The sequence below is a fragment of the Mustela nivalis genome, assembly GCF_964662115.1.
Source record: "Mustela nivalis genome assembly, chromosome: 8".
Classification (NCBI taxonomy): Eukaryota; Metazoa; Chordata; class Mammalia; order Carnivora; family Mustelidae; genus Mustela; species Mustela nivalis.
In genome coordinates, this window is record NC_139027.1 from 36,421,055 (window position 1) to 36,435,292 (window position 14,238).

General features: G+C 37.4%; 1 protein-coding gene across 2 annotated transcripts in view; it reads right to left on the reverse strand.

Annotated features, from left to right (window-relative positions):
• The window catches only part of ZC3H8 (zinc finger CCCH-type containing 8), a 35,392-nt gene that overhangs the window by 15,608 nt on the left and 5,546 nt on the right, over nt 1-14,238 (reverse strand). For both annotated transcript variants that reach the window (XM_082746579.1, XM_082746578.1), the window contains exons 3-8: nt 7,114-7,348; nt 6,020-6,153; nt 3,505-3,627; nt 2,974-3,087; nt 1,733-1,840; nt 153-202 (exon numbers count right to left, since the gene is read on the reverse strand). In XM_082746579.1, coding sequence (XP_082602705.1) covers nt 173-202; nt 1,733-1,840; nt 2,974-3,087; nt 3,505-3,627; nt 6,020-6,153; nt 7,114-7,348 — 744 coding nt within the window. In that variant the 3' untranslated portion in view covers nt 153-172. The remainder of the gene's footprint in view (nt 1-152; nt 203-1,732; nt 1,841-2,973; nt 3,088-3,504; nt 3,628-6,019; nt 6,154-7,113; nt 7,349-14,238) is intronic.

Consider the following 14,238-nt stretch of genomic DNA (forward strand, 5'->3'; position numbering starts at 1 on the left):
TGCATAGGTAGCAAATATTTTATAATTTGTTAGCAGGGGAAGATAAAGAAAAAGATTTCTATTTTAGAAAATTGAAAAGTCCTATGTTTCCAAGCCAATTTCTACAGATGTTTCAGAGAACAAAAAGGAAATGTGCTAAAAGCTAATTTTACCTTTTTTATGCCTTTTATTTTCAAGATGACTTCTTTTCAGTATCCAAAACCTAATATGAAAAAAAAAAATCACACAATCATTTTTATGCATCAATGTCTAATTCAGGTACATCATAATGCTCTTAGAACTGTCTAGTGAGTCCAACACTATTTATCCTAGTAATCACTTTCACTTAATGTTTACAATGAGGCCTGAAAGACAACTTTTATATCTATCTTTTTTTCATATATATTTCATAGTAACAACAAAATATTTGGTATGACTTTTAATTCTAGGGTAAGCCTTCATTTTTACAACCTAAAAACATCCAGAAATAAGTACATTTGACTTTCTAATATTTGTATTACTCAAGAGAACTTTCTGCCACAAGATGGTATGGCTTGGTTCTAGGAGAATCTTTTATTTTCCCCTATATTTCAATTTAATTTTGAAGACACTAATTCCAATTAACACATAGCAAATGAAAGAATATAAATGACTTATTTTTCAGTTATCTTTCCTCATTGAAAAAGGTTTTTTTGTTTGTTTAAAGATTTTATTTATTTATTTGACAGAGACAGATCACAAGTAGGCAGAGAGGCAGGTAGAGAGAGAGGGGGTGGGGAAGCAGGCTTCCTGCTGAGCAGAGAGCCCAATGAGGGACTCAATCCCAGGAACCTGAGATCATGACCTGAGCCGAAGGCAGAGGCTTAACCCACTGAGACACCCAGGTGCCCTGAAAGAGTATTTGAAGAAAAAGAAATTTTTAACGATTTTATGTATATGAGCGAGAGATAAAGAGAGACAGACAAAGCGAGCATGAGAGGCGGGCAAAGAAAGAAGTGGCAGGCTCCCACACTGAGCAGAGAGCCCAACAATTCCAGGACTGTGGGATCACGGCAAGCTGAAGGCAGATGCCTAACCGACTGAGCCACCCAGGCGCCTGGTAATGAAAACTTTTGAAATAACTACTTGAGTATGTGTAACTCTAGAAATATTTACCATCCAGTGATTCTTTGCTTTCCTTCTAAGATTGTAGCAGGAGTACTAGTTCTCCTATTTATTTTGTTTTCCTTTGGTTAGCTTGGCTACCAAGGTTGCTAACTACATTGAAAGTTTTAAGAACATTCAATTTATACTTATTGCTTGTATTAGTATAAACTGGAATGTTCTCACCAGCAGTAAGTATAAATTTTCCTTTAAGCTACAAAATATATATATATGTGAATATTAATTTTCTATATGGAATTAAATTCTAAGACTGTCAGTCCTAATACATCCCATATGGTAACCTTAAAGAAGAGTGTATTTTCAAAATTCTTAGTTCAAAGTTAGTCTTTAGTTCAAACATTCTCTTTAGGGGGCGCCTGGGTGGCTCAGTGGATTAAGCCGCTGCCTTCGGCTCAGGTCATGATCTCAGTGTCCTGGGATCGAGCCCCACATCGGGCTCTTTGCTCAGCGGGAGCCTGCTTCTCTCTCTCTCTCTGCCTGACTCTCCGCCTACTTGTGATTTCTCTCTCTGTCAAATAAATAATAAATAAAATCTTTAAAAAAAAAATTCTCTTTAAAAAAGAAAAACAAAAATTAAAATTGTACTTACTCTGGCTAGCAATTCTTGTGTTTCAGGAGTCAGCGGAGAATGTGAAAACTTGCAATATTCACCCTGATAACACTTTGTTCCTGTATGGTAAAACTTGCAAGGATATTCATGTAATCCAAATGTTAAGGAAGAGAACATGTTTAATCCAATTAAAATATTTTGTTATTAATTTACTGACTTTATTTGCCCTCTATAAAGGTCTTTCCTAATAGTAGAAACACTAAAATCTCTATTTAAAATATGAGACAGAAGAATACTAACTGAATTACATGAAACATCTAATTTTAGAATAACTATATAAATTCAGTTTAATGGCTATCACAGGATGCTTTTCCTTCATATCCATTTTCACAATAAACTACCAGCATATTTCACTGATTTAAGAAAAGGCTGTGTATTTCAAATACTTTAAAGCATTCTTTTGGGGTGGGGAAATTAAAGTCAATAACAATGATAGGCCTGAATCCTTCAGATATAAGGCTTGTTTAAAATAGGATCAATTCAACAACTTCAATATTATTTTCTAGGAAAAAACGCTCAAGTTAGAATTGAGATTCCTTCTATTGAATGACTGATGGAAAACAACTTTTGTGGTGCCCAAAGGTGCTATTACCTTAAAAGGTTTATGTTCCATGTTTTCACAACATGTCTGTACCATTTGTACTGAGAGTTAGGGTTATTTTCCAAACTAAGAGACAATTAACCTCTATTTGGTATAGAATATGTAGAAAATAAGTACTCCCAAATTATGTAATTCCTCCTCCTCCTTTTTTTGAAGTAGTTTAGATGAGGGCACCTAGCAGGCTCAGTCATAGAGCATGCAACCCTTGATTGCAGAGTTGTAAATTTGAGTACCACATTGGTTGCAGAGACTACTTAAAAATAAAATCATTAAAGAACAACAACAACAAAGTAACTTACATGAATATAAATACAATTAGTTAATGTCACAGCAGAAATTCTGACAGTCTTTCTGGGGGCTGAATAGGTCTCATGAACCTGCTGTTATCCTATACCCAGGTGAATGATCTTGATTTGAGAGAATTGCTAAAGAATCCATCTTTTCTTTCTTTGGGAAAAAAAAAAACAACCTACACAGTTAACCACTCTGATACTAAGTTGGGCTTGGATAACATAATTTTACCATAGCTAAAACATGGGTTTCATTGAAAATTACATGTATTTAAAATGTTCATGTAAATATTTAGAAAAAGTAGTTTTTATATTTTGTGATAAAGGATATTATGCAAATATAGGCAGTTTTCACCTCTGGTACAATATCCTTGTACATAAAATTTACACATTTCCTTTTTCTTCTCTATCTCGGCATCATGATCAAATTTACACTGGTCTCCCTGAGCCAAAACAGAACAAGGAAAAGCCATTAACATTCTCAAAGTTAAGTCATTCAATTATTACTAAGCTTAAGATAAGCAAATGATTCCAGAAAGTCTCAGAAACACTAAAGTATAAAACTTTTTTTTTTACTACAGTCTAATTCGTAAAGAGCTATCTTATAACCATACCACACATACCTGCTTAAAATCTTAAGACCTAAACATTTTTAACTCAAAGCATTTTTTAAAAAGTATCTTTCTAAAACATAGAGGAATATTTCAATAAAGTATTCTAGTTGAATCTTCCAGAAGGAAACAGTTATAAAAATGTACAGGTATGCTTTTAGACTATCCAATGGAAATGGGAGTTGGCTTTAGCACATTTTTGTTATACTTCACATTTTAGTATATTTTTGCTTACATAGCTTTTTATACCTTAATACATTTCCTTTCAAGAAAATATTTACAAATTTGTTTCCCCTTCCGTTCCACTGTATGTTGGTTGATGAATCCCTGACTCATTCTCACACGTGGCTGCTTCTCCTTAGGTTTATCATCCTTTGAAAACAAAAAACAACTAAATGTGAGAAATAGAAATTTAAATATTTTATTCCATTGCACAAAATCACTTTAACCACCTTTAAAACATTACAAAGTGACTCTTTATTTGAAAGACTTGAAGTTTTACACATCAGTTGAAAAAATAAATATTCTGCCAATTATAACAGCATTCCAGCACTGAATATTAATGTGTGTGCAATTCAAATATTTTATTATACTCTGCCCTTATTTTTTTTTAAAGATTTTATTTATTTATTTGACAGAAAGAGAGAGAGAGCGAGATCACAAGAAGGCAGAGAGGCAGGCAGAGAGAAAGGGGGAAGCAGGCTCCCTCCTGAGCACAGACCCCGATGTGGGGCTCAATCCCAGGACCCTGAGACCATGACCTGAGCCGAAGGCAGAGGCTTAACCCACTGAGCCACCCAGATGCCCCGCCCTCATTTTTAAAAATTAGATTAAAAAAAGGGCGCCTGGGTGGCTCAGTTGGTAAAGGGACTGCCTTCAGCTCAGGTCATGATCCTGGAGTCCCAGAATCGAGTCCTCCACTGGGCTCCCTGCTCAGCAGGGAGTCTGCTTCTCCCCCTAACCCTCTCTCTTTTCTCTCTCTCATTCTCTCAAATAAATAAATAAAATCTTTTAAAAAAATCAGATAAAAAAATTTAACGAAGTCTAGGAATAAGACTCTTAACAATGGAGACAAAACTGGAAACTGTAAGGTGAACCAAAAGCAGCGTGCTCTTTAATTCCAATGAGATGATCTCTGAGTGAGAGGAGGGAATAATAACCAGCTCAAGTTAACAAACATTACTAAAAATAAAACCTCAAAGATGGCAAAAGAGATATAAAAACAAAAGGTGACTTTTATATTAAAAAAAGGGGAATTTCATAATACATTCTAGCTTTTCAGAAATATAAACTATTTTTAGTGTGTTAACTTGTGTGTAGTTTATAGCTCTTACAATACCAAATTTCTGAATGGTTTTACGAATTTAGTATGTGCAAAGAAGGGACCTAACTACATTTATGTGATCTGCTTTGTAATAAAGTCAAATTTCCACTTAACACCATCAAAATTGTGTCTAATAAAGATGGGTCAGTGTAAATCCTTGGTTTTATCTGACTATGCTATTAAACTCTAACCATGCTTATAATCCATTCCTCATGTAGGAAAGCTGTCTGCTGAATGATCATTTGAGTCAATGTAAACCAAAAGAATCACAGGGAATACTGATGGGGTCAGGAAATAAAGTTCCAGCTGTGGCCTGGCCCTGTGTGACTCTGAGCAGTTACCTGAACTCCTAGGGCTTCAGATTCCTCATTTGTAAAATATGGAAGCAAGGCAAGATATTTACATAAATATGTTTTTCTATTATATTTGATCTAATATTTTATCACCCCTAACTCTTGTCTTCTGGACCAAGCCTAAGAAAAAAGGTTAGTTTAGGAGCTCTCAGAAAAGCAGAGTCCTTATTGTCCTATCCTGAAAACATCCGCAGACCAAGATAGAGGAAGTTCTTTTTTTTTTTTTTTTTTAATTTTTTATTTCTTTTCAGGGTAACAGTATTCATTGTTTTTGCACCACACCCAGTGCTCCATGCAATCCGTGCCCTCCCTAATACCCACCACCTGGTTCCCCCAACCTCCCACCCCCCGCCCCTTCAAGACCCTCAGGTTGTTTTTCAGAGTCCATAGTCTCTCATGGTTCACCTCCCCTTCCAATTTCCCTCAACTCCCTTCTCTTCTCCATCTCCCCTTGTCCTCCATGTTATTTGTTATGCTCCACAAATAAGTGAAACCGTATGATAATTGACTCTCTCTGCTTGACTTATTTCACTCAGCATAATCTCTTCCAGTCCCTTCCATGTTGCTACAAAAGCTGGGTATTCATCCTTGCTGATGGAGGCATAATACTCCATAGTGTATATGGACCACATAAGGAAGAGGAAGTTCTAAAGAACAAAATCAAAATACCAGGAGGGTTGGGGTGTTTTATAAGGTCAACGCTCAGAAATACTCCTTTTTCATGTCCACAGGGACCGCAACAGTAGAAACTCTATAAGACTCTGTGACTTTTGAAGTGCTCCCTTGGGCTCTTTATCTTCTCCCTGCTTCCCCTGTTTTTCCAGTCATTGACAATACAACAGTCTAAAATCAAGGGAATCATATGCACGTACTGAAGTAAACAGGGACAACACCAAGGCTTAACCCAGGGAGAGCGAGAGGGAAGGCAGCTGTGACAGTGACAGCGAAGAACATGGGAGAGCCCACTGACGGTGAGGAGATTTTTCACCATCAGAGAACCCTTGTTCTGTGGCTCGTCATGGTGGTGTAAGATTAAAAATTCTGCAGCAAGTAAGTGTCCTCCGCACGCCTGCACTCTTGTACCGACCTGTTCCTGTGAGCTTCTGTTCCACAAGGAAGCGTTGGATCCGTTCTGGCCCGCGCCAGCCCGTTTTCGCTTCATTTTCTTCTGTTTACCATTCTTCTGGGCAGCTTTTGGGTTTTTATTTTTTTGTTTAACAGCTGAAAACAAGAAAATTAATCTTATGTGTTTAAATCTTAGACACTAAGTGTTAAAAGTTTAATTTTAATTTATGAGAACATGAAGGCACAACAGCAGGTTACTCTAAGGTACACTCTATAGGGGCGCCTGGGTGGCTTAGTTGCTTAAGCGTCTGACTCTTGCTTGCCATAAGCCAGATCCTTTTGAAGGGTTCAGAGTGTTATGGAGCTAACTAGGAATTGCCATAGCACTCTAGCAGCAAAAGCTTCAAATGTTTAAAATTACCTTATATACTACTGTCAGGGTTTTCACTGAAAACCTTCTACATACAAACAATGTTCTCATATATGCAGAGGCCACGGATTTAGCCCGGCTGGCTCAGTCAGTAGAGTGTGCAACTCTCGATCCAGGGATTGTGAGTTTAAGCCCCACACTGACTGCACAGATTACGTCAGAAAATAAAATAGAGAATCCCCCCCCAAAAAAGGCAGTAAAACGGAGATTAATGTCTTCCATGGTTGTCATTTGTCCTCATACCTACAACTAAATTTCATTTCAGTCATCTAAAAGAATATATTTTATTTTAGTAATCTAAAAGAATATATAGTCTGACACACCACAGTATCAGACATTAAGTCAATTCCTCTCTAAACTGAGAGCAATATAAACAGGCACATCTTGTCCTTTATATATGCAGAGGCCACGGATTTAGCCTTCTCCCTTTCAAAGCAGTCATGGGCTTTGATAACCCTCCTGTAAACTCTGCATTTTGTACATTGAACGGCCAGGCTTGGGGGGTGGAGTGGGCATCTCAGGCCGTGCAAGCTCACATCTGGCGTAAATACCTAAGGAAAGCATGATCTTACTTTGAAATAAAATGCAGAAGAAACTCTCCCTCTCCCCAAACCCCAGTCCACTTACGGACAACTGTGACTGACTGTCTATATAAACTTCAAATGACAAAATAGTTTCACCCTTACCTTTCTGGGTATCCTTCACTCCCTCTTTCTTCACTGATTCTTCAGGAAATGGTAAGGATTGAGCAGCATTTGCCATTTCTTTAGCTTGTATATACTGCTGAAGTTCTTTAGCAAAATTATCTTCTGATTCCTGACTGCAGGTTTCATTATCACTATACACATCATAGTCCTTACTTCTTGATTTTCTATATTGCAAATTCTTCGGGGATGTTGTGGAGTTCCCAAAGTGCCTAAACTAAGTAAAAATCAAATTTCCAATTTTAAAAAGCTGGCATGATTCAAAACAATTTGGTTATAAAGAAGAAATAAAGACTGGCCATGAACTGATCATTGCTGAGGTTGGGTGATGATATATAGGGGTTCGTATACTATTGTTTCCACTCTTACATTTTTTAAATGTTCCAGAACTAAAAACAAAACAAAAACCAATAGAACATATCCATCCTTGAAAAAAATTTGATGGAAGATTCTGAATTCAGTAATGCTTTACTGAATTAAAAGAGTAAACCCCCAAATCTTAATTATTTAATATAATTTATTTGACTGAACTACAGTATTATACTTCATGTTTTATTTCTCCCTCTGTATCAACTATGCTTTCAAATGGTTTAATTCAATAACTCAACACTTCATAAAAGAGTAAGTAAACTCTAATGGCCCAACTGAAAATCCACTATACTAAAATACATCACTGATAGCAAAGCCCATTATTTTTCCTGTAACTCACAGCGTTGGTGGCTCACACGGATGACAAGGAACAAAGAACTGCCCAGTTCTCTGTAATCAAGTTAACTTTATTTTCAGAAAGAGTTTTCTAACTCTTTTGGTGCAGCAACCCCAAGGCAACAGAAGCGAGCACAGGTGCCCACAGGAACAGGAAGCTGGGTATGGCAGCTGACCCTGAGTCAGCCTGAGATGATCACAGCAGACAACTTAAAGTATTGTGTGTACAAGAACGTCCAAACGCTGGTATACAGGTCTACACCTGGTGACACAAGTGTATCAAGTTGTATAATTACAGTTAGTATGTATGACACATTTTAATTAAAAGGCTTATAAAGAAACGTCCAAGTGCTACAAGGCTCCTATTTTGATGTCAGGAAGAGATAACATGTCTACCAATAAACTGGCCAATGATCCTGCTCCAGACCGTGCTCTGGGGTCTGGACTCTTATCTACTTCCACTTAACTGATGAAGGCAGTAGACTCAAAACAAACAAAAAACAAATCAGAAGAATCACTATTATAAAATATACCAGGTGGTCCAATTTTATGGCTTACTTTTGATGTTAACTTCAAAGCTAGGAGTTGTACACCAGAGGACTGATCATAGACCTATGAAATGAATTTGCTCCCTGTCTGAGATAAATGGAGATAGTTTCCTAACCTGACAAGGGCCCCAATGTACACTACTACCTCATCTTCATTACATCAGACAAGACTTTTAACCAATCCAAAAATACCAGGCCACCAAGTTCCCTGTCTCTAAGTTTTCAAGAAAGAGCACTGTTTTTTTTGTTTTGTTTTTAAGATTTTAATTATTTATTTGACAGACAGAGAGAGAGAGAGAGAGCTCAAGTAGGCAGAGAGGCAGGCAGAGGGAGAGGGGGAAGCAGACTCCCCACTGAGCAAAGAGCCCAATGTGGGGCTCAATCCCAGGATCCTGAGACTATGACCTGAGCTGAAGGCAGAGGCTTAACCCACTGAGCCACCCAGGCACCCCAAAAGGGCACCTTTTAAAACCAATACCAAAGAACAAACTTGTAAACATAACATCTGGCCAGGGGTCTGCAGATGTCAGCCTGGCCTCCTGTTTTTGTTAATCAAAGTTTTGCTGGAATACAGTCACACCCACTCATTCACGTCCCTGTTATTTATACCTGTTTAGTCGTGACAGAGTCAATACAGCTCACAAAGTCAACAAGATGCACTGGTCTTTTATGAAAGATACCTGGTCCTTTATGAAAAAGTTGGCTAATTCCTGTGATGATTATTATGTTTACCCTGTTTCTGGCCTTTGATTTTATTTAATGGGCACAGGGAGAATCACTCAATTACGCAACAGCTCCCACAAAATTTGGCTTAGGAAAATACAGAGATGAAATTCTATTCAGTACATCTGAATCACAATATCACAATGATCCAAATGAGTAGGTGCTCCCTTACACACAAAATACCCCTTTAAGAGGTGATAATGTGTCTGATTTGTATAAATGAAGAGGTGAGATGACATGGCAACATAAACAAAACCAGGACAATCATCAACTATGTTGTTTTATTATACAGTAGACATGAGTATTACAAAGTGATATTATTCTTTTCAGAGGGCAATGAAGACACATAATACAAATGACTGCTTTAATACTTTTCTTCATGCAGCTAGCCCTAAACTCATTACTTTGATATTTGTTGTTCTCTATAAAATTTAGAAAACATATAAATATACTAAACTTTTTTCCCTTTAATGAAGGAGACTAAATAAAGTTCTTTTTTAAGGAAAATATTTCTAATTCAGGAGAATTTATTGAATAGTATGGCCTCCTGAGACTCCACAGAAATAAAAGTACAGAAATATAAAAAATAGTTCCATAATATTAGTGGGGGTGGGGGAGCACATGAAGTACATTCATCAGTAATTAAGAAAAGTCTAACAAATTCTTGGCAAGTTTTTGAAAAACAAAAAGCAAATTATAATTGGGATGTTGGACTTCAGTTGGAGTGTGAGAAATGGCCTACAAACTAGGATGGATGAAGATGCTACAATAAAAACAGACAAAGCTATTATAACAAATTCTTTCCCATCCCTCACCAGAATACATTCAAAGAGAAATTTATCCCAGGCAAAAAAGAAAATAAAGAAATTGAATAAAATGTCTGATAAAATGTGTGGGTACTAAGACCCCACCGTGAAGTCCTCCACATTCTGGCACTTGGGAGCAACCCCTACCAGAAATATACTCTATCCCCTCAATGTACAACAGAAGTTCTACCCTGCTTTGAAGAAGAAATTCCTCACATGGGTCTATGGGCAAAATTCAATGAACAATGAATGAGGGTAAAACCCACACATTATTAACATCAACCTCTAAGTTGACATTTAGCATTCTGCTGTCCTGAACATAGGGAACAAACAGTAGTATCAACAGTATCTGCCATTGTCACTAGTACTTTCATATCACATGACAGTTGTTGCAAATCTCAAAATATCTTTTATGTTCACCACTATGTCAAAGTTACAATTAGACCTACTGCTGGAACTTCTAATTACTTAGTGTATTAATGAAGAACATATTATTCTTTCTACTTTTTTTTGATAACTGTATTTCAATAAATTAAATTTTCTTTGTAATCCAATGTATTTCATTTTATTCAGTAAAAAAAACATGATTTTGAGAAGGGATCCATGGGCTTCACTAGGCTACCAAAAGGAGTACAGAGCACAATGAAGGTTAAGAACTACTATACTGGGGGGAAAAAAAGGAACTACTATGCTGGAGGAAACTTACCTAACTTATCTGCACAGCCCACCCATGTACTGAATGCCCAATCAGGCTTCCCATCTGGAGGAAAAGCCTATAGACACAGACCCACTAATACATAAGCAAAGGCCATCCATCAACTCTTCCAGCCTTTCTTAAATCAAGGGACAATGAGGGAACACAAAAACGTATCACAAAACTTTAGAGCAGGTGTCATTAAACTATGATCCCAAGGCCAAATCCATCTTACCACCTGTTTCTGTAATGGTCAGCAAGCTAAGAATGGTCCTCAGATTTTTTTAAATGGTTGGAGGAAAAAACACAAAGAGAATAACATTTCATGACAATGAAAGTTATACAAAATTCAAACTTCAGCATCCATAAAGAAAATTTAATGGAACACAGCCATACTCATTCATTTACATACTGTACTAGCTGCTTTCACATTACAAAAGCAGAGTTGCGTAGCTGCAAAACAGACCATAAAGACATTCAAGACATTATATATGAAAAAGATGCCAGAAATCTCTAACATCAAAACAAAGAACAAGAAAGAACTCTTGAATAGTTAAATTATGAGAAACCCACAATAAGAAAATGATGCTTAAAAAAAGATGTAATTTATAATAGCCTCATCAAACACCTAGCAATAAGCCTAACAAAAAGTATAGAAGATGTAAAATATCTACAAAGAAAATTACAAAACACTGTTGAGAGAAAGATTAGACAATTCAATATTCTAAAGATGTCAATTCTCTTCCGAATGATCTGTAGATTAAATGTATTCCCAATGAAGATCTGACTAGGATTTTCCAAGGAACTTGACAAACTGATTCTAAAATTCATATAGAAATGCAAAAGGCCGGGGCGCCTGGGTGGCTCAGTGGGTTAAAGCCTCTGCCTTCGGCTCAGGTCATGATCCCAGCATCATGGGATCGAGCCCCGCATTGGGCTCTCTGCTCTGCGGAGAGCCTGCTTCCTCCTCTCTCTGCCTGCCTCTCTGCCTGCTTGTGATCTCTCTCTCTGTCAAATAAATAAATAAAATCTTAAAAAAAAAAAAATGCTAAAGGCCTCTCTTCCCCAACTGGCCTGAGGTGACCTCTGAAAATGGTTCGCTCTTTGTTTGACCTAGAAAACCCCAAAAAATCATGCAAATCAAACGGTTCAAATCTTTCTGTTCACTTTAAGAACGCACATGAAACTGCCCAGGCCATCCAGAGCATGCATATCTGAAAAGCCACCAACTATCTAAAAGATATCACTTTGCATAAGCAGTGTGTACCATTCCATCACTACAGTGGTGGAGTTGGGAGGTGTGCCCAGGCCGAACAGCGGGCTGGACACAAGGTCGACAGCCCAAGAAGAGTGCTGAATTTTTACTGCTTAAAAACTCAGAGAGTTGGGGCGCATGGGTGGCTCAGTGGGTTAAAACCTCTGCCTTCAGCTCAGGTCATGATACCAAAGTCCTGGGATTGAGCCCCGCGTTGGGCTCTCTGCTCAGCAGGGAACCTGCTTCCTCCTCTCTGCCTGCTTCTCTGCCTACCTGTGATCTCTGTCTGTCAAATAAATAAGTAAAATCTTACAAAAAAAAAATGCAGAGAGTAATGCTGAACTTAAGGGTTTATATATCGATTCCCTCTCTGGTCATTGAGTACAGCCAGGTGAGCAAAGCCCCTAAGACGCGGCGTAGAGGGCTCACAATCAGATTAACCCGTATCATGAGCTCTCCCTGCCTCATCGAGATGATCCTTACTGAAAAAGAGCACATTGTTCCTAAACCAGAAGAGAAGTTTGCACAGAAGAAAAAGATATTCCAGAAGAGACTAAAGAAACAAAAACTTATGGCCAGGGAGAAAATTCTGCATGGAATAAATGCAAATAAAAATAAAAAGAGGGGGGAAAAAAAAGAAATACAAAGGGTTAAAAAAATACCCAAGACATTTAAGGAAGAAAAACAAGGGGAGAGGATTTGGTTGCCTGACATCCAAACTTATTATAAAGCTGCAATAATTAACATGGTGAGGTCTTGGGGGAGAGCTAAACAGATAAACCAGCAGAAGCAAATGGAGTCCCTGGGGTACCTGGGTGGCTCAGTGGGTTAAAGCCTCTGCCTTCGGCTCAGGTCATGATCCCAGGGTCCTGGGATCAAGCCCCGCATTGTGCTCTCTGCTCAAATTGTGCTCTCTGCTTGGCAGGGAGCCTGCTTCCCCCTCTCTCTGCCTACCTCTCTGCCCACTTGTGATCTCTGTCAAATTAATTAATTAATTAATTTAAAAAAAAAAAAAGAAGGCAAACTGATTCCAGAAACAAACCCATCAAACGTGAGCACTTGATTTTACAATGGTGACACTGCAGACCAGTGTGGGGAAAGACAATTCTTTCCCCCAGTGAATGGTGCTGGAACAACTGGATATGATAACATGAAAAAAATGGAATAAAATAAAACAAAATTTGTCACCCCTACTTCACAGTTACAAATGGAAAAATCAATTACAGATGGCTGCAAACTTAAATGTGAAAAGAAAACAATAAATCTTTTGGAAGACATCATAGTAAAAGATTTTTATTATCTTGGGATATTTGAATAAAACACTAACCATAAAGAACATTAATAAATTTGAATATATGAACATTATGAACTTTTAATGAAAAAATATACCATTGTGTAAAGCCACAAAATGAGCAGATATTTACAACACATAACCCACAATAAAAGGAAAAAAAAACCCTTATGATCCAAAATAAAGGACTACAAATCGAGGAAAGAAAAAACACAGACAAACCAATAATTATAAGACAAAAACATCTGAACAGGCACTTAAAAAAGGGAAATCCAAATGGACCAGCATATGAAAAGACGCTTCATCCCAACAGTAATCAAGAAAATGCAAACTTAGTTACAATGAGCTACTTCATCAGATGGTGAAAAATACGATGGATGACAATACCAAGTGAGGAGCAGCAGAAATATAGTCCCTCATACACCACCTCTGGGAATAAAATTGGTAGAACCACTTTGGATTGGAGGACAGTTTGGCATTAAGGTAAAGGTAAAGATGCTTATACTCTAAGACCCAGCAGTTTTACACTTCGGTAACTATAGAGTGCATGGGCAACAGGATACAAGCGAAAGAACGCAGCAGCACTACCCATAACCTCCAAAAATGGAAATCAGACCAAATGTCGACCAACAATGAAATCTAGTATATTCAATAATGGAATACTATCCAGCTTAGAAAATAAACAGACAAGTATACATCTATGAATCTTATAATGTTGGGAAAAAGTCAACAGAAAGAACACATACAATACTATTCTATTTCTATAAAGTGTAAAAATTGGCAAGGAAGAACTGTATTTTTAAGGCTGACAGCATTTGTAGTAAAACTAAAACTGTAAAGAAGGGCAAGGAAGTGATTAGCATGCAAGTTAGGATTCTAGTTACTTCTAGGAGGAAACAAAGGATTAACAACCGAGAAAAAAGGAATTAGAGGCTTTGCGGGCAATGTTCTTTCTTGAATTAGTGAAGTCTCTCCCTGGGTGTTCTCTTTTTAGTCAGCTGTGATACTGCACATTGATGTTTTACAACTTGTGAGTAAAGAGCCTGGGCCGAAGCAAGCCTACTTAGGAATAATGCAGGTGTCCA